General features: G+C 37.6%; 1 protein-coding gene across 1 annotated transcript in view; it reads left to right on the top strand.

Annotated features, from left to right (window-relative positions):
• COL4A6 (collagen, type IV, alpha 6) overlaps positions 1–20241 on the top strand; it is a 123336-nt gene that overhangs the window by 26466 nt on the left and 76629 nt on the right. Inside the window, 1 exon segment of the mRNA XM_009997235.1 lies at positions 18896–18979. Within this exon segment, the coding sequence (XP_009995537.1) occupies positions 18896–18979 (84 nt within the window).

The following is a 20241-nucleotide window of genomic DNA, read 5'->3' as shown; positions in this document are numbered from 1 at the left end:
CACTTGAGAAGCCTAGGGAAAACCAGAGAGGAAAGAGGTCCTGGAGCAGGCCTACAAGGAAGCAAACCAGGTGGAGGTGAAGGAGCACTGGTACCACATTGTGGAAGATCTGGCCCCATGGCTTTCTGGGACCCACAGTCAGTCATCTCCCTAAATGAGGCTGCAATGGGAGCTGGCAAGACAGTCGGGGGGCTTCTTCCAGAGCATTTATTCCTCTGCCTGTTCTACATGACAGCACCAAGGCTTCCTGTTACAAGCAGTGATACTGAGATCTCTTCTCAGACTGGCTGAATGCAGCATTTGCCCTATATAAGTAGAAAAAATTGGAGTTAAAACACAACCGTGAGTGATTTAGTGTGGAGCACAGTGTTGAACTTAGATGTGATTCTGAGCCTGTTATTACATGACTGCTTTTGAGCTTGTTAAAAGAGTATACTGATACGAATACTTGGGTCATTTTTAGACTGCATCTTCCAAGGAAAGTAAAGATAATCTAGAAAGTCTCTTTGGAAAGCAGTGACCAGCCATGGTGTTGAAATAGTTTCCTGATTCGTAATGCATTTAAATATTACTAAGCCTGTACTGATGTCCAGGGCAGAGCTGGCTTTGGGAAATTAAGTGCGGCTCTATAAGTGTTCTCTCCATTCAGATGGAGAGGCCTTCTTTTTTCATGCTGAATTTCCTTATTTTTCCACAAACTTTATCCAGGTTTTCTTCTCAGAATAGCGTATTATCCTGAAGGCCATCCCTTTTTCCTGGTGGTTGTATGCTCAGAATTCTTAAGTGTGTTTTGTTGAAAGTGTGTGTACCCTGAATCGAGTGACAGGGCTGCAGGGAGGGTCTTTCATTGTGCTGTTTGCTGCTGCTTTTTGGGGGAGGACAAAATTCAACAGCATCTCGATAATAGGCTGCAAAATCAAATTAATTTGTGCAAGGCAAATTTACAGTGTGCCTTTTCTCCTTAAAAAAAGCAGCAAACTCACTGGCAAATAATCTGAAAGAACCCAACATCTCAATAAGACATGGGCCCTCCCCTCTGCTCCCTGCTCTGAAAGGGACCATTGTTTCCAGGTTTCAAGGTGGGCTCATTGACTTTCATGTTGCCATGGAACCAGCATGTTTTTCTTCCTGCGTGATACTTGCTTGTAATCTCAGAAGCTTTTTCAGTGAATTAACACAGGTGATTTGTGAGTGGCCTTGGTTGGTCTAAAGGCTGTTGGAGGACCTGTTTGATTGATCAGATGAAGAAACACAAGGAGTAAAAATGAAGTATTGGGATAAGCCTTTGTTGAAAGAGAGAAGGCAGATAACCAGAAATGCTGTTATTTCCCAGTTTCTTTTCTGTGTAATATGGAAAGGCTGACGTTGGTTTTAGATGCTGGTAGGCTTAAATGCAAGTAAAGCAAGTAAAGCTCTGCTAAAACTTAGAATTCAAAATCCACAGCAGTACTATGGAGTTACCTAGATCAAAAAGGAAGACGTGCTTTTGATGGTGATTCATGGCCCACAGAGCCATTAAAAGCCAGATGATGCTAACTTGTTTAATAGAATGTATGCCTACATTTACATGTTCTTCTTAATACTGCATACTAGGTAATACAACTGTGCTCAGAAATTTAGATGGAATATTTTTCCTGGCAAAAAATGCTGATTAAGTGAACTTGAGGGATTTGAGGCAATGGACCAATTTTTGTTGAGTTTTCATACAGGAAATTATAAACATGTTGATAAAATAAAAACACTTTGCTTTTAGTCCCGTTGTAGAACTTTCATGTTTAGTTATTCAAATGAAGATTGGATGATTTCCTAAAAGATACATTGTAGTTAAAACAGGAATTAAATTCAGAGATGGCTCAACATGATTGCAGAAGTCCTTTTGATTTTGTAGCATTCGCAAATGTTTATCTGACTCTTGAGCTGGGAGGCTCATTCTAGCTGAGGCCAGGTTGGTTTGGTACGGCCAGCTTTTGCTTGGGCCCAGGCTGACTCCTGTGATTCCACTTAAAAGTATTTGTACCACATTCTCTGGCATCCAGAAGAGATCGAGTTTAGAGATGGTGTGATGTGATGTGAAAACAGGGTTGCCAGCACAACAGCAGTAAAACATCCTGCCGGGGAAAGAAGCATAGCATCACTGCAAGGACTAGTTTCAGCTCAGTCCTGGGAATAACAGGCTTGGACTGTTAGGGGAGGGTGGTACAGGTGTGTATCAGTTTGGCACTTAGTAAGCGAGGTGATTTTTCAACAGTATTGTTAGACACATTTTCTGTCAGTTCTGAGCTAGGCCTTGAATTGCTGGGTATGCTTTTGTCTCATTGAATCTCTACAGGCTGCTCAGCGCTTTGTAGGACTTGTCCCTGGTGGGCCCAGTGTCAAAAAGGAAGTTCTTTCCTTTGCCTGGCATTTCTCTCTGCTGGAAATATCTGAGTCTGTTATTTTAAGAGCATCTGTTGTTTCATGTCACAAGCTATGGCATTTTTTAACTGGAGCCAGTGTAAAAGTTAGAATCTAATCTACAAATTAAGGAAAAAATTTGGTAGTCTTTTCTTAAAACAGTACAACTCAAAATAGTGTGCAAATAAAAGTTTCATCCTTTCATGTCTGTGGTCACCTGGTTTGCTATTATCTTTCCAGTTTAAATTCTGTAGTCTATTCAATTTTAATGTCCAGAAGTTTCACAGTAGAAGAACAGGGGACAATGAGGCAGGCTGTTCACATAAGAGAAATTAGTAATAGAGAAAAATTATTTGTTCTTCCATTACACTTTCTACCTTGTGATGTTATTATGATGCTTGTAGCCAAGGGAAAAAAAAAAGCTACTTAAGTTGCCAAAGTCCTTGAGAAAAGTTTGAAATAGTGTGGGTGTTAATTTCTCAGGGGAGGTATCTGTGCTTAGCTAGCATGTTGCACAACCAAACAGTGTTTTTGCTCATAGCACTAGTTTTCATTCCTTCTACACTTTTTCATAAGTTGTGGGTTTGCTGTTTCGAATGATAATATTCAAGATTGGTTATTAAGTTACCAAGAATGTTACAGTAATGTGCTTTCCACATGGCATATACAGCACCTCTAGGTCTCATTTGTAGGTGCTGTATGTGTAGTGTAGATCTGTTATCATGCTATACTCGATAGCCAAGAAAAAATAAATGCACTCAATTAAAAACAATTGAAAACATTTTGAAAGCTTAAGATGAGGTTTTTTGCTGGTATTGATTCTGACAGTGTCCATCATAAGCATTAACTCTTTTTAAAATATTTTTTTTTTAGCAGAACTTACTTTAAATATGGTGGCAACTGTTTTTTTTTTTAAATTAAAAGCCTTACCCTCAGAATCCTCTTTTTGAGCAATTCTAACTCCACAATAATACAGTCAATCCTGAGGGACTGCTTGAGGGAGAGGATTTATAAAAGCAGGTAAAAATATGTTGATTTGCGTGACATTCTGTATTGGTTTTCCCTATTTAGGAGATGTCTGTCCATTATTAGCTCTAGTGGGCTTCAGGGAGGACAGGGCAAAGTAATGCCTAAACAGACTTTGTCCTTACAGTATGACTTTATTATTTTACAAACTTACTGCTGTAAACATATTTACTTGCTTGGACTTCCAGAATCAAATAGTTGTTTAGCCTTGCCCATTTATTTATGTTAATTGTCTCAGAAGTCAATTTAGCTGCTTTTACTTCCTGAGATGTTTTGTCATCTAACCATATGAGAAGTCCAAGCAGTGTCTTCAGTTACAGTACTGTATCCAGTAGGTTTATGAGGATTAAGGGGTTAAGCATTTTAAGAAGTCACCATTTCAAACAGCTGCTTGCAGGGCACACACCTATTGATAAAGATCTATGCCTTTGGCAAAACAGAGTTTTGGAGATTATATTAAGTAGGCATTTCAGCTCTGAATTGCATCGGACTCTGCAATCTAATTCTGTAGATAGTTTTAGTCTTTCTGATGACAGATTTTCCTTTGCAGGGTTTAGTAAAGACTGAAAAAATTTTCTTCAAATTTTACATTGGTTTCTGTGACAAACTAGACATCTGAAAGTTGATGTTGCATATACTTACTATAGGTCTGTGGTTGTTTGTAAAACAATCTGAAGAAAAAAGCCTGGTTTTCCATCCCCAGCCACATATCAAATAATCCAGGAAACAACAACAAAGTGTTACATAGACAAAAAATAAAGTTAAAAGATAAAATTAATCCTTTGCATTGTTTTCAATTTCTGGAGTTGTGATAATGATGTCTGAAAAGACGTATTTTCATACTTTTTGTAGCTGTTGCTAAAAATAGTTTCCTTTTGTCTCATTTTTTCCTTTTATTATCCAGTACTAACTAACCATGACATTTGTTTTTCTGTGTTGTAGTATAACTCTCTGAAGCTGCTAAGTAACCAAGATCCACACACAGAAAAACAGGGTATTTGTAAATAAAATTATGCATTTATGGTGCCAGTTCTGCATTTTGTCCTTTTTTGGTTTCCTTAGAAATGTTTGTGGCACACATTGTCTCAGATATAATCAGTACTTATTCTTCAGCAAACATACTCTTGTCCTGTCAAAATACTGCATCAAGCTATACCTCCTCTGATCTGTTTAATCTAGGTAAATGTTATAAAGGCACTTTGTCTTTTCCTCTTCCAGACAGGTAAGATTATCTGTAACAGAGATTGTACATTTTGTCTTGGCAGAAGTTTGCAACATCCACAGTTGATGAATAGACATCTGCTTTGCTTAGAAGTGTTACTTGAAATGAAATAGGCCAAACAGTAAATTAAGTATATGGGTACACAATGGAACTACTTAAATGTCCTCTGACATTTTATAGTTGTTTCCTTCAGTTTATATTTTTTCCCTTCATCACTTCTCCTTTATCAATGCCACTATCAGTGTCACAGGAGTGGTCTTCTCCAGCCTGTGGAACACATCCTTTCTTGGTTTCTCAAGTTATTGTCTTCCTTAGATCTGGTTTAACTGTGTAGTAATGTACTCACTTGGTAGAAAGGAAAAGGAATCCTTAAGCAAATCAGTTCTGCGCTGCAGGGAAGGGCTGGGCTGGCTGAATTACTGGGAAGTCATTTTACCATGAAAGGACACTTTGCTTGCCTTCTCTTGCAAAGCCAAATCCTCAGTGAAAAGAGGACAGCCCAGAAAATCAGTCTGAAATAAAAGCTGTAATACAAAATGAATCATCCTGTTGTGCACGTTATGTGTTGTATGCAACTATCATGAAAGTAGAGAGTTAATCTGTAATAAGAAAATTTCTGGTTGATCTAGCCTCTTGGATTCATTCATACATCATGATCTTGAAAGTCTTGAGTGATCATCTGAAATTGTGGAGTGTGGTGCACCACATGTGTGGAACACGTGGTTCTGCACATGTCCAACCAGGCTGAAAGGTAGGGTCCAGGCACCTTTCCTGGGGGCTGTGCCATTGCTGTTCTACAGAGCAGGAAGAAGTGTAGAAAACCACAATGTCATTTAGAGGCTCCTCTGCAAATCTGATTTGCCCACTTTGAATTTCCAGGGTTCAGGATCAGGTTCGCACAGAGCTCTCGTATGACAGTGAAGCTGGAATAGGGGAACTGAGAAGGAGGGGCAGCAGCTAGCTGACTCTCAAAGCAACCCATCAGTACTCTGCTGGTGGTTAGGAAGGAAGGTAGACTTGGTCATAGCTCTGTTTCTACCGGGTGGAAACAATTGGAAAAGGGTTTTGTTTCTGTTATTTAAAAGTCTTGAATTCCCAGCCTTGTGCCCTCTAACCCCTTGTTACTCTTCACTGCCTGGTCTGATGATGATCTTTCTTGCCCCCCTTCAGCCTTGCCATTTTTATCTGTGTTTTCTACTTGCTTTTGCTCATTTCCAACTGATGGACAGTTGTTTTATTTGCCCCCTTGGGCTTGAAAAAGCTCTCTTTCACTGGGAATGCTGCTCAGACATCAAAGAATTTGTTGATGTAGAGGGATGCTGGAAAGGAAGTTTTCTCTATAGAAAACCTGCCTGGTCTCTGGCTGCTTTCTTGTCTTCCCAGCTGTTCAGCAGCCTAGGCCTCTGGGCTTTTGACTTCACATGCTTCTGAAACTCAAGGTCTTGGGGCTTGCTGCAGAATATGAAAAGTGTGCTTAGAATTATTTTTCCAATGTTAAAACCATCAATTTTATTTTATCCTGAAAATACTAATTTTTCAGGATTTTTTTTTTCCCTAACCTTTGTTTCACGTGGAATGAAAACAATGTCTGAAATGTAGTATTTCCAGTAGATAAAATTTTTGCCCTCCCTGTCTCCTCCCAGAGATGGCTTGTTTGAAAAATGCTTTGCATGACTATCACTGTGTTCGTAGAAGACTTTGAGATAAACGTACTTATAGATAAGCTGTGTGTAGAAACATATGGTTTCTATCATCAGTATGATAGAAGGAGTCATCGAAGTCACTTTACAGCTGTGGCTAGAAAAGGGAATTACTTTAATAAATCTATGTGTAATTATGTAAGCCTATAGGGTTATAATATCTCAAATGCATGCTATTAGGTTTTTATAAACTAATTTATTTGATTTTTCCACCTGTTGCTTGTTCTATGGATTTCTGATATTTTTGTAGTATTGGAAAACTCTTAATTCCGAACTGATTTATCCTGTTAAAGTCTAAATGGGAAGCCTTTGTTTTTCAAAGGGCAGCTAGACTGCATTTGCTGCTTGGATGGTCCTTTTATTAAACTTTTCTTTTGCTGAGTTGTAGGACTATAGAAGAACAAGATGTCTGATTTTACTCTATTATTAATTTGTTCGCTTGGTAAGGTGGATGCAGGAGTATATACAATTTGAAAGATATATTAAATTAATTATTTTTCATTTTAAGATAAAGGAACTTGATTTTTCACTGACATTTATGCTACTGCAACACATTTGTAGATGGCATAGCTAACCTGGTGGCTTTTTACATTTCTGATAAAGTGTAAATGACCAATTGAGATTGCAAAGCAGTTAGCAGTCAGGAGTTGGCAGCTGTATGTTCCTGGGAGAAAAACATGTTCTGACTTGATAATTCCACTCCCTGAAAATAGAAATAATATACTAGAAATAGCATAGAGGAACAGCTTCAAAGATGTTTACTTTAAAACACCCATCTTTCTTAATTATGCTTACTCCTATGCTGCCTAAAGGTTTGTTAACAACAAGGACTCATTGTGCCATGTCCAAAAGAAGCAAAACAGTAGCAGACATCTCTTTTTCCCCCAAAGGATAGCCATTTCTTAATGATGCTACTCTTTGAATTATTTTGTGGGTAGAGCACAAAATGCTTCCCTTTCTTTTGTGATTTTATTAACCAAGAACATGCAATGCGCTTGGTACTTTCCAGAGTTGATGTAGTAAGTCTTTAGTAGAAGACTTGATGAACATGAGACACTGAGATGCCTCAATGTGCTGTTTGCAGTTGGTTTAGTCTATTTTTGCTTCTTCAGTCAAGGATAAAACCTGCAGGGATGTTAGTGAGGAGGTGTCGAGCTACAAGCCAGCTCAAATTTGCAGCATCATGGAGTACAAGGTGACTAGAGATTAAATTACTAAATGGAAAAAGAAAGCAAACTATTGAAGCTGTAGAAGTTAAAGAGTTCATTGTGTTGGTAACAGGTAGTCAATCTTCTGACAGTTTCAGGAGGTGACTACGTATGTTTTTATTGAGACAGACTATAATTATATAGACTTCCAGTTTGTTGGACATTTTGGTCCTTTTGTAATTTGTGATATAGACCTCCCGTTTAAAAATTAGGATGAAAGGTCAAGTGAGAGAAAATGAGTAGGCAGAGTTGTTTATCAGTCCCATCTCAAAAAGAAGAATGACTGACCTTGATTTAGATACTGTAAGTGAACTGGAAAAGCTGAGTAAACTTTATGCCTGTGGGCCATAATGCTTTGCTAACTACACCATTCTGCACATGGGAGTGGTTCTCAGTTGGTTCCACCCTGTCTGCAGCTGACGTGTGCCATCCTATTTTAGAAATTTAATCTGGGGTAAGATTATTAGTAACATGAACAGACAAATGCCACGGTCGTAACCATTAATTTGGGATAGGCAGAGCTAATTGTTTATATATAAAAATGGAAATATCCTGTCTCTCTGGGTGTAATTTCCATTGTTTGTGACAGACTCCTAGCAGCAATGATTTCTTGCTGCAGGAATATTTTAAAGTAAATCCAGTTCTTAATCACTCATTTTAATTTTTAACATCAGAAAACATCAGAGTTTCTTAATCAGTGTCTATTGATAACTTGACAAGTAAATTGAATGCAAGGTATTGTGTAAGACTATCTAGTGAAGATTTGGAATCCCTACTGAAGTTATTAACAGAAGTGCTTGCATTCCCTCCCCAGAATATGTAGTTTTGTATCATAAGACTTGTCAAAATAATGTGGTCATTGAAGTAGTGCTAGGCATTTTTATCATGGCATTTAGCATGTCATGGGGGTTTTCTGTCTACATACTCTGGAAATACCAATGGCATAAAAATGGCTATTTTTAAAAATTTTTTGTCACTTTGCTGTAGAGAAAAGCAGCTGTTTAGGTATTTTCAATGTCTATGGAAATGTGCATACTTGGATATTCAGTGCTGAGGGCAACTTTTTCCTAATCCTGACAAGGAAGGAATCTGGAATATTTCAAACAGTTTATTTTGTCTTTTGGGCTAATGACAAAAAAAGTGTGCCACATTCCAGCTGAAAGCTACATGGCGTATTAAAAATGTCAAAAGAGCAAGTTCACATGCTTCCCTCCCTGTGTTTTGGAGTGTGACTGTTTCTGTTATGCTAGTAAAGATATTTTCATCTTTCTCAAATGGATTATTCCTGAAGAGAGAAAACTGAAATTTCTTTTTTCTTTCTGTGCCATGGTCAGAGTCATCCCTAACAAGGAAGTGCAGACAGTTGTACTGCTTTGATCAGTACAACCTTCATGGGAGCTGAGGCAAATAGAGGAGGCATTTTAGTGCAAGAGGAAAGGTAATATGTATTGCTGTTTTTTTGCAGGATTCCTCTGTGCTCAAGTAGATATGCTGAGGGCTGTTTCAGAGATCTTTGTTGAGCAAAGCCGGCATGTGCCTAAGATGATTTCTGTTTAGAACATTCAAAATGTTCTGTGGTCTCATTGAAGTAATCAGAATTAAGCATGGATCTTAGTGCATTGTGGAGTTGAATTGTTCAATGTTTTTTCACTAAAGATGTTTAGCGGTGTATAGCAGTGTAGAATCCTGCTTTTGAGAAGGTCATGTTTTCATTAGGGAAATAATGTAATGGTTAATAAGGAGATTTAGAATACTGCTGATATGTTATAGTTTATATGCCCAAATTTGAAACAAAGCAGAATTAGGGGAACTGGGGCTATTTCTTTTGCCTATTGTTTATTTGCTTTGTGTAGGAGAGAAAATGAAAATTTTATGGAAGAAACTGTCATGAAAATAATTGAAACCAACAGTATTCTTTTGCACAGTATTGATGTTGTCTTCAGGAAGGGATGGTTACATGAGTCGTACTTCTCTGACAATAACTTGAAGGATGCAAACAGAATAGCAAAGGAAAAGGAACCTGACTGGAATCAAGACAAGTGTTGTTCATGGAAGTGAAGTGAAGGTTAACTGGCTGTAGCTCTCATTTTACAACTTCCATCTTTGTTCTAGACAGTGTTTTGATGCTGGCTGAGTCAGCTGAGCCTACAGACCAAAGCTGTCTGAATGCAGAAACGGCTTAAAGGCCACTTCTGTTATGAGGCTCCGCTCATGTTCCTAGCTGTGTGTTTCTGTGTGCTTATCCCACTCTTCACTGTCTTCCCAGCAGATAGATGAAGCATCCTTATACCAGTTGTCTCCCACACATAAGGCTACATTGATCGCTAGTGTAATTCTATTGGAGTAAGCAGTTACATCAGAGACTTTTTTATCTGACTCAAATCAAAAGATACAGAGAGAGATAATTAGTTAGCTTTGGAGTGGAAGGTCATATCCAGCTCCTTCCCTCGTTTCTTAATCCATAAGCATTTTGCTAGTAAAAGCACAGCCAGTGTCTAACAGTGTTTCCTTGGGTTTTACTGATTGCTCATCAGCTCCGGAGCTTTCATTTAAAAAAACGTTTTTTAACAGATGGCTTTGGGGAATGATGCAATTGAAAAGAAGATGTAAATAAACTGCTGCCATGTTTTCAAAGTTGGTGGTCTGTGTTGTGTATAAAATTGGAGAATGAATCACAGTAGACACATTCCAGTTTACCTCTGGCATCTGTTTTGCTGATAAGTACTATGAGCATACCCTTGACTTTTGGTAAAGATTTTTCTTCTCTAGTATGTTAAGTTGTTGAACTGTTTCTAAGATGAATGAGCTGAGTCACTTGCAGGTCTGATGCTTGTCCAGTGGCCCAGCTGTGTCTGGAATGAATGCAAAACTGCAGAAAGGTAATAAAAGTCTATGGAAGGAGTTGTAGTCACCTCAGTTGCATGAGCCTCTGGACAAGCGTTTTAGTTGAAATGGATGAAGTTACCCAAGTTATTTTCCCAGATGCTGTTACTGTTGAATCAGAAGGTTTTATATTCAAAACCAAAACCTTAATTTATATAATTTAGAAAAAAAATCCTTTAATGAGTGACTTCTCGTGCAACAGAACTCGGTAGATGTTGAGTATCAAAAACCAGGCTTAAAAATCTCAGTTGTTGGAAAGCAAAAATCTTACAAAATATACTCAATGCAAGATTTCCTCCTTCCCTTTAAAGAAAGGAAAGAAAAATCCCAATTATGTTAGTTTCACAGTGAATTTGCAGAAGAGTCTCCTACATATTTATAATTAATTGTCTGGGATCACTTTTTGAAAGTGAAATATTATATTGTTTGCAATGCTTTGCCATTGTTCAAGTTTGTGCTCTCAGTTTGGCAACCAGATGAGGTTGTTGTAAAGAGGGCTCTAAAAGTTCTGTGTTAATATGAGGGGTGATATCTGTTGTTGAACTTGAAAACTGGCTTCAACACTGAAAACTTCAGCTTTTTTGGGGAAAAAAATATTTCATCTATTACTCAACTTTTTGCAGGGCACTGTCAGAAGTAGAAGGGTTGCTTGTATTATGTCATCCCTTCAGTCTATGAATGAAAAATGATCCTGAAAATGTATTTCCAAGCTATAAGCATACCTTTATGGTTGTGTGGCATCTTACATGTATCACAGGGACATAAAAGGATAAAGTGAGAAGTTGTCTAAAAGCAGGTTATTTGATGAGAGAGTGCAGGTTGCCTGTTGTGAATTATTTTGTTTTTTAAAAACAAAATTTAGGTTGTTTGCCTGTGATGTTTATAAAGGCTTTGATTGGTTCATGGTGTTATGTATCATCCACATACTGCACAAGAGGTAATGATAAGGCTCACCTCCTACAACTACATCTTTGATACTTTTTATAATATCCAACTATCTGGTAGCATGGGTTTTAGTATCCTAAATATTAATCTGTTCGGTAACTTGAGCGCAATTAATATCTGCTCTAATTGGCAATGTGTGTGGATTTAGCCAGAGGGTTGTGGTAGAGAGTTGTGTGAGGCTTGTAAAGCTGTTGGACAGGTACGAACTTGGTAAATAGTTGTGCTCAATAGTGTAAATAACAGTTATCTCTGATTTTTATAACGAATTCAGGTTCTATAGCTTACAGCTCTGTGTGGCTGCAGAAATATGGCAATGTTTTTTCTTCTCCCTCTGGCATATACCCATCTTTGATAGAAAGTAATGTAAAGAAAGATTATTTTCCAATATCCTTAGTGCTTTTCAGTGTTACATGTTGCAACAATATGTGAATGTAGTCTTAAAAATCACTTTTATGTAAGTTTCATGTTGTCTCTGTCAATACAAGTGGGTTTATTTGTGATGCATAAACACAACCATTACTAGTTTCTTTTTAAATTAAAACCACAAACAAAATGCCTGAGCATTTCTTTTTCCCTGGGGTGACACTGTTGGTTCACTGCAAGCACTTTTCCCTTTAGCAATTCTACAGTTCCCCGTTGTTAACAGTGCCACATTTGCATGATAATGGGTCTCAGGGCTCTCCCTATGCTGCCTATGCACTCTCATATTGTGAATGTATGCAGAGAACTTCCTTCCACTACACAGGGTGCAGGGAAGGAAAATCTTCAGCACTCCCATCCAGAGCATGGCCTTTAACTGAAGACATTCCTACTAATAATTCAGCTTCATGGCTGTATGTGCCTACAGCCACCTACACATTCTTTATGCCCAGCTAAATTTAACTTGTTAAGAAATACGTTGTGAATTTCAACAAGCAAAAGAAACAAAACCAAAAGTTCTTAAGCAAATGTGTATTGTTATGTATTAAAGTAGCTGATCCAGTACACTGACCACTTAGGTGGTTGCTGGAATAATTGTAGGATACTTACCAGTCTGAGCATTGAGAGCAGGGTGAAGCATATTTGAGGCTGGTACTGATGACTTTCCAGCCAATAACAGAGACCTTGACAGACATGATGAAGGAACTGTTCCTTCTGTGTAGTTGCTAAGATAAAGCTTTTGATTTTTTTAAATGATATGGAGTTATTTGGAATTTTATTCCTTGTGTTTTCAGACCAGGTAATCACCTGTTCACTGATTATGAATTTTCTAACCTACTAACGTGTAATGAGGTCTGTTGTTATTTTTATGCCCTAAACATAATAAATAGTATACTGGACAGTAAGTTCTTTATTGGGAAAACGTTTCCCTTCACAGAAATTGATGATGTTGTTAATATGAGTGAAAAAAGTCTGCAAACTCTTATCTCCAGATTCCATCCAAGGGATAAGAAATGCATGTTTCCTCAAAAAATGAGACAGATAACACTTCTGTAGTTTAAAAAAACCCAAACAGTTAATTTTTGCTCTGTGTATAAAGTGGAAGAATTGATCTGTAACACTTTTTCTGGTTTTTCTTACATCTATTTTTTCAGTGTAACAGCACTCCTTTCTCACTGGAAGGAGTGCAAGGAGGGAGTGGGTAGGGGATGGAATTTGCTCCAGTGGGAATTTGCCACTAGTTTCTCTAGGCCAGGATTTCCTCCCAAGTATTGTAACCTCATGGGTCATTTGAATTGGAGGAGGGTTGGTTTCTAATAGTAACTATCACTTAGTCTCAGCTGCCAGTTAAGATGTTTGCCAGCTCCATGAAATGAATGAAAATATTTGAGGACATTGGTTAACCAAAGAAGTCGGTGAACCCTAAAATGAATTAGTATCTTAGCTACAAATTCATGTTTAATAGCTCCATTTGAAAGACCTTTTGTGCAGGAAAAGATAAGCTTCTGGCTTTGTGTTGTGTCCTTGCCCATGTAAGCTGTATATAAACTGTCTGGTTTTAACTACATGTTCATTGACTGATAGACTATTCAGAAAAAAAATTGTCTACAGCTTTATGTAATCCTATCAACAAAGGTGAAAAATAACAGAAGATGAAGCTGTTCAGAGCCAGATTTGAATCTGTTAACGTTGAATAACTATTATGTGACATTCCTACTGCTTGCAGTGTTTGGAGGCCAGTCGTTTCAGTGAGACTGTAAGAAGAATAAGGTGGTACTCAGGATGAGAGAAGGGCTAAAAGTCTGGCTTTGTATGTGGTTTATGAGTTAGTATTAAACTCTGCAGATTGTTACTTTTGAATGTATTTTTTGCACTCTAATTGTGTTAGAGTCAATGAAAAATGCTTTTGCAGGCTTGTTAACGTTTTACACCAAATTTTAATGTAGCAAGTTGTAGGATAAATTTGTAGGTGTGGAAAGCGGAGACCTTGAGGACAGTTTCCACCATTTTTTTTGTTTCATTAAGTCTTTAGTATTTCCCCCCACCTCTGCTTCTAGACGTTTCTGGTGCTAATGGCTGGAATTGGACTGGATGGAAAAGTGATTCTTCGTCAGGAAATGCTTTAGCAACAAAGGAAAAGTGTCAGTCAATGAAACTTGTCTCACAGTGTGGCTGACCACTGTCACACTGTGATACAGGTACAACACTGTGTTGTATCAATCTCCATTGAACAGGATTAATCTTATGAAAATTGTCAAGTCTCTTGCCTTTATCACTGAAAGGATGTTGCCTTCTGCTTAAGAACTTAATTTCTCCTCCGTGTATTAATGGAAACCTATACATACTTGCTTTTCTGCCAGCATTATCCTTTCCTATGACTAGTTAGTGTAGAGCAACTCATCATTCCATCTCTGACAACCACCCATAGTGATGGTTTATATGCTTTTACTACAAAGAGATCTTCCTGTTGACATACCTTAGCAGTTACTGAGAGTTAGAGGTGTAAAATACTCCTAAGCAGCAGGGTGGTATCCACAACATTGTTTAAATAAAGTTTATTCACTCCTCTAGCATTTACCTTTCTGATTAATGTATAGATGGCCATCATATCATCTCCAAGTCATATTTTTGCTCTGTAGCAGGAAGGCTCTTAAATCACTATTTTCATACAATCTTAACTGTCAAGACTGTCAGTTTATTTCTGCTCTGTGGCACCTCATGTTAGCAAATCCATTTGCTGCATGTTATCTTTGATGGGTCACAGTGCCATTTCTGAGTGCAGAGATTGCTGCGGTTCCTGGTTTAGAGTTTTTTAAGGGATTTTTAGCCTTGAAGAAGTTCTTTCATGTCAGTAAGGCAGCTGAATATTAACACATGCATAGCAAAGTAGAATCTGCTAATTTCAGAGGGAAGAGTTGAACATGTGGGCATGTGTTTTCAGAACTCGGCTCTAGATTCTGTAATACAACAACTGAAATTATAATAGACAAAATATTTTAATAAATTTAATTCCTAAAAGCCATGAAGGCTAAAAAGGTTAACACAGCAGCATTACATAGCTCATGAAGTAAACAGAGATACTATGTTTCACTACTTTTGTTTATGAAGTTTCTTGTTAGGATTTTGCTTTGGACTGTAACAGTCCTTCACTAGAGTTGAGAAGTTACTGGAGATAAGTCTTGGGGAAAAAAATTTCACCCCTGCCATATCTCTTTATGCAAGTCTCAAATTCTTTCACTTTTTTTTTTTTTTTTCTTTGTCATCAGCAGCATTGTTTTCGTCATATTTTTTTTCCTATTCTATCCCAGGCATGCTCCTTCTGTGGTGTATTTTACATCCTCCAATTTTGCACGCTGACTTTCCTTAGAATCCTGTATTTTCTAAAAGTTTCCAATTTATTTTCAGATTCTTGCTGCTACTACTTCCTCATGTTAAAGATTATGTTAACCTTTCTGCTGTCCTTTCCCAAAACATGCCCAAAATTTGGGCCTGGCTCATGCATTTGAGCTGTACTTCCTGGAAGTCTCCCACATAAGTCCCCTGTTAGTTGGTTTACTCCTGGCTGTGCTGCAGGTACAATTTTCTTTGGATTTGCAGGCAAGGCCTTTAAGATCATTTGCAGCTATGCTGTGGTCCTGTTTGCTGCTCTAGAGAAGCTGGAATGAACGTGATTCTGGGACACCTCATGTCATCACAGCTGTTGGGTTTCTTTACTCTTTGGCTCCACTCCAGAACAAGCTGAAGTTGATGGGAGTATTTGAATGGCACTCCATTTGAATGAATCAACTGTGCATAAATGCTAGATGGAGGTACACCAGAAGCAAGGGAGGAAGATTATTCTTACACTGACTCTTGTTTTCAAATGTCTTCTAAGATTAGTTTCTTACTGCTATCAATCCTTCTTGAATAACTTGGGTTTTCCTATATTGAATTGCTAGTGATTATCTAAGCCTGGATTAACTAAATTAAAATCAGTATGTATGTTACTTAGTTTATTTTATGACTATTTAAATTTCGGATAACTTTTTTTAACAGTGCTACTATTTTATGTTTTCTTTTTTGAAAACCTTGGTTTACTTTACGTCAATTAAATTCAAATAGTATAGTTTATTTCTGTTATAATGTGGGCACTTACCACTCTGATACCCTTATTTCTTTAGTTTGTATTGTTTCTGAGGAGCCGTATTAATCGATCTGAAATATATCTCAGCAGTTGGAAAGATCCTGAATACATATACAGAACAAGTGTGAAGGGCCCATGCTTGCATGTTCAGATTGCAATCTGTGAACGTTTGAATGATCTGTGTGTTCATACATTTGAATGGAAAAATGTATTAAACCTTTTCAGAAGAGAACACTGTGGTCTAGAGTCTTATAAGCAGCCTTTAGACATGTATTCATAAGTATTGTGCACATGGCTATTTGCTATTTAAGTAGCCTTGAAGTGTCTGGTGTCAGCTACTTCCCCTAAAGAAAATACTTAGGACATGTAACACCTGGTTTAGAGCCAACTGGCTTTGGGTTGCTTCCTTTCCAAATGCTTTCATTCACAAGTGAAAAAAGTGACTCCTCATGCTGTGAAGAGGAAGAGGAATACATTGTGAACACAGTTTTACAGAAAATAGGGACATTTTTTCTTTTTTTTTTTTTTAATAAGGGTCAGTGAGTCTTTGATCCAACCTCCAATAAATTAAATTGGAATATTTCTTTAAACTTCAGTGGCATTTTGACTAGAACCATATTTGCTAACCACAGCACTGTGGGGAGCAGCACGAGCAGTGGGGTGGAAAGAATTGTTGCTTTTTGTCCAGTCCGCTGTGACTGGGAAGGACCAAAGAGGGGAATTTCTAAGGAGGTGAGGTTCAGTGCTTTGAGACAGCAACTGTTGCAAGGCAGTGACCTTAAAGGAATCCAGATCTGCCATGAGAAGTTTCATTGCCTTTACTCTTAGGAGGCAAGCAGAATTAAGGGAACCATAGGACCCAAAGGCAAATGATTATTGGAACAATAATTTGGAGGAAAAAAATAATTGGAAGTTAAAATATTTTAATAATTTGAGGTTGAATAAGTGTCTGGGAAGACATAATCTGATTCCCCGGAGGCATAAAAGTGATCTGCTAAGAGTGTAAAATTGTTGAGAATAGAGGTATATATTGGCTAGCAATTAGTCCAGATTTCTGCTGCAGAATATGCATATAGTTATGGCTAAAGGTATGTCTTCGTGTGCTTCATTTTTAAGTCTTCCTAGAACCAGATCCTAAGGTCTTAATGCTTGTGGTCAGAAATTACGTCTCTGCAGTGTGTCTGCTAAGCCAGGGACCAGTTTTTCTGTACTGAGCCCTTGCCAGTGTACATTGCAGACTCAGGTTCATGCTTGATCATTCCTTGTCTGAGCAGACAGCTTGGAGATGCTCTTACAGTCTATTTCATAACCTCTAGATACAATTTTTCTGCTCTTCTTTGAAGTTTTCTTTTTTTACTTTCAGTGCATTAAGTTTACAATGATTTCTTGCTGGCTAGGGTCAGAATTGTCTGCATTGTCAGTGCCACTCTTGTGATTTATCACTCTCTGTTCTGCTCAAGTATTGTGTTAGATCCTACTGAAGGATGTTAATGAGTTGTCCAAAATCCCCATATCTACTATGGGGTCTCATCTGAACAAACCTGCCAAGAAGTCTGGTATTGTTTGCTTGGGTTTTTATTCTTGATGCCTCTTAGTATTGAAGGTTATTCTCATTGTTATGACTATTTTGCAGCAAGAGATAATGTTCCCTTCAGGCTAGGGAAGTGTGGGAGGTTGGACTTCAAGCTTTTTATTAGTTTGTTCTACTCTGCCTTAAAAACAGAGGTGTTTAATTTAGTAAAATGCTGCAAATTTCAGGGTGTATAGAGGGCTTTTATTCACCTTTAGCAGAAAACTTACCAGGTGATGTCAGACTAGTCCCTTTTTTGAGAAAGCTGATACAAAGAAGTTCAAAAGTACAGGAGAAACTTGCATGAATTGCCTTTCATTTTTCATGTTCCTCACCGACAGATGTCAGGAAATTTTAAAGACTTTAAAAATATTTTCTGTGAATGCTTTTAGTAAGGAAATGTTCAGTTTGAGTCTGAACTTGTTTCAGCACTTAGTTTGGTCACCTTGTTATGAGGAACTTAGGTGTTTATTCCGTGCAGAGTTCCAAAACCTAGGGACTGTACCTGAGCACACTTGAGAGTGAAAGGTAGTTTCCTTAAAGAAGGGTGCTCTTACTGAGTGGCTAAATTAAAATGCTAAATGGAACGTTTTTCCAGGACTGTTGCGGTGTTGTCAGTAGTATTGAAGGGCTTTTGGCAGCCCAGTGTTTCAAGCCTGTTGAGTGTGGGAGGGAGTGAGTCAAGCTCTCTAGACTAAACTCATGTACTTGACTTTTTTCGTGCACTGTCACAATCTGTATTAGTTGGGAATTAAGATAATTATATAGGGACTTCAGATTTACATAAGTCTTGTAATTATCCTTGAAATATATACTATATAGTATATGATATATTTTCAGATTAAATCAAAATCCATGGTGGCTTCCTACTATCTTCCTTGCACATCTGTCCTGAGCTAAAAATGCCACCTTCTCTCATTCAGGAGTTTCTCTTTTCTTGTGGCTCAGGGAATGCAGCTTCTTGCTCTTAAAAATTTGTAAGGATCACAAAGTTAAATTTGTATTGGTAGTTCTCATTGATGTAGAGATATTTGGGCACCCAGAATGGCTGAAGCACAAGTTCTAACTATTGCTTGTGGTCCTAGTTTAATAGTGCATTGAGTATCTCAAAACATAATCTTATTTTATGGGTTTTGGTAGTCCTAGAAAGCACTCATCAACTTGCAGAACAGCACCAACTTGTGTAAATTGACTTGTCCTCAAAGGATTTTTAACTTCTTCTGTCTATTTGGTAATTCTGAAAATGACCCGATTATGGAGAAGTGACTGTATTTTGCCACTTTGCAGCAAATTCACTCAATGAATGTAACATGTGAAAAGTGCTGGAACAAAGCATTTTAATTAAAGATTACCTTTAGCTGACAAATCGTTATTACATTAAATTTTAATATTTTTTTTTAATAGGGTGGGAAGAAATCTTACAGTGGGCCATGTGGGGGCCGTGACTGCAGCGCTGGATGCAAATGTTTTCCAGAGAAGGGTGCCCGGGTAAGTTGTTTTATTTCTTTTCACTATTACAACTCGTCCGTGTGTCTCTTATCAATCTTGTAAAAGATAAATAAATAAACGCCCCAACTTAATAGCTTTCATTCTCAAGCTAATAATTTCATGAAAAAAAGAAATTATGAAGACCAGCTGCATTACAAATGTCTCTGGCCAAGATTTCAAAAGCTGTTCCAAAGATTTGCAAATTGCCAGCTTTGCAGTCAGTCTTCAATGGAATCTCATTTCTTTGTGATCTGAGCCCTGGTTCAAAAAAGTCCAATGGTTTTTAAGTAGATTACAACAATTAAAAAAGAAAATCAAAGGAGTGTGGACTTGCAGTACAGATTTTTGGCCGGTTCACTGTAACAGCTTCTGTTTGTTTGTGGAAGCGCTTTTGACTTTGGCATTTGTTTGTGAAGGAACAATAACTCTGAATGAATCTAAGCATTTCCCTTTGAGAAGGTCTTTTGTTTAGCTAAAGCCTCTCTCTCTAAAGTCTGCTTTGGAAGGGACCAAATGTTTAAGCAAGGCTTCTGTAAAAATCTTTATTTCTTTTGATTGTATGAAAATTTTAACTTTTCTTAATGCAGCTGGTCATTTCCTGTCCTAGGGTAATACAGAGCTGCTGGCTTCATTCTGGCTTTTATGGCAGTGTTGATTTTTGTCCAGACACCATCTACTCAATGTTTTCTCTTAAGGTCTCTCAAGCATTGTTGAACTTATCAAAATGAATCTTATAGATTAATGGAAATGAAAGGAGGAAAGAGCTGCATTATAGGTACTTAAAGAATTAACTTGGAAGGGCTTAAGCTGGCAAGAAATAATGCTACTTGTATTGTTAAGTAAAGCAGTTATTCTTGCTGGAATTATATTGAAAAGTCATTCTCTGAGGGAAAACAAAGTAAATGAAGTCTTATTTAAACACTAGTAATCCTTATTTTTTCCCTGTGTATTGCAGTGGCACAGTGTGGGTAAAATCAAGGCACCACTTTCTAGGACTGAACTGCAGAAAATGTTGCTATTTAGAAATAATCATCAGCATGGACTTAAATGTTCCCTAATTGCAGACAGACTTGAGCATGAGTTCTTAATTGATAACTGATGATGTGTTTGTTCTGGAAGTATATAAATTATTTCAAATCATCATGTGTCAGGGTGAAAACCTGTCTAAACAGATAAGTGGAAGAACTTTGCAAGGAAGTTCTCAACATAACCTAGAATATGAGCTAAAGCCAATTCCTCAACACCTTTTGTGATTAGATACG

Source organism: Chaetura pelagica, unplaced genomic scaffold (genome assembly GCF_000747805.2).
Source record: "Chaetura pelagica isolate M959 unplaced genomic scaffold, ChaPel_1.0 scaffold344, whole genome shotgun sequence".
NCBI classification, from domain to species: domain Eukaryota; kingdom Metazoa; phylum Chordata; class Aves; order Apodiformes; family Apodidae; genus Chaetura; species Chaetura pelagica.
Note: the sequence above shows the minus strand (reverse complement) of the source record. Positions and strands in the feature narration are given on the sequence as shown.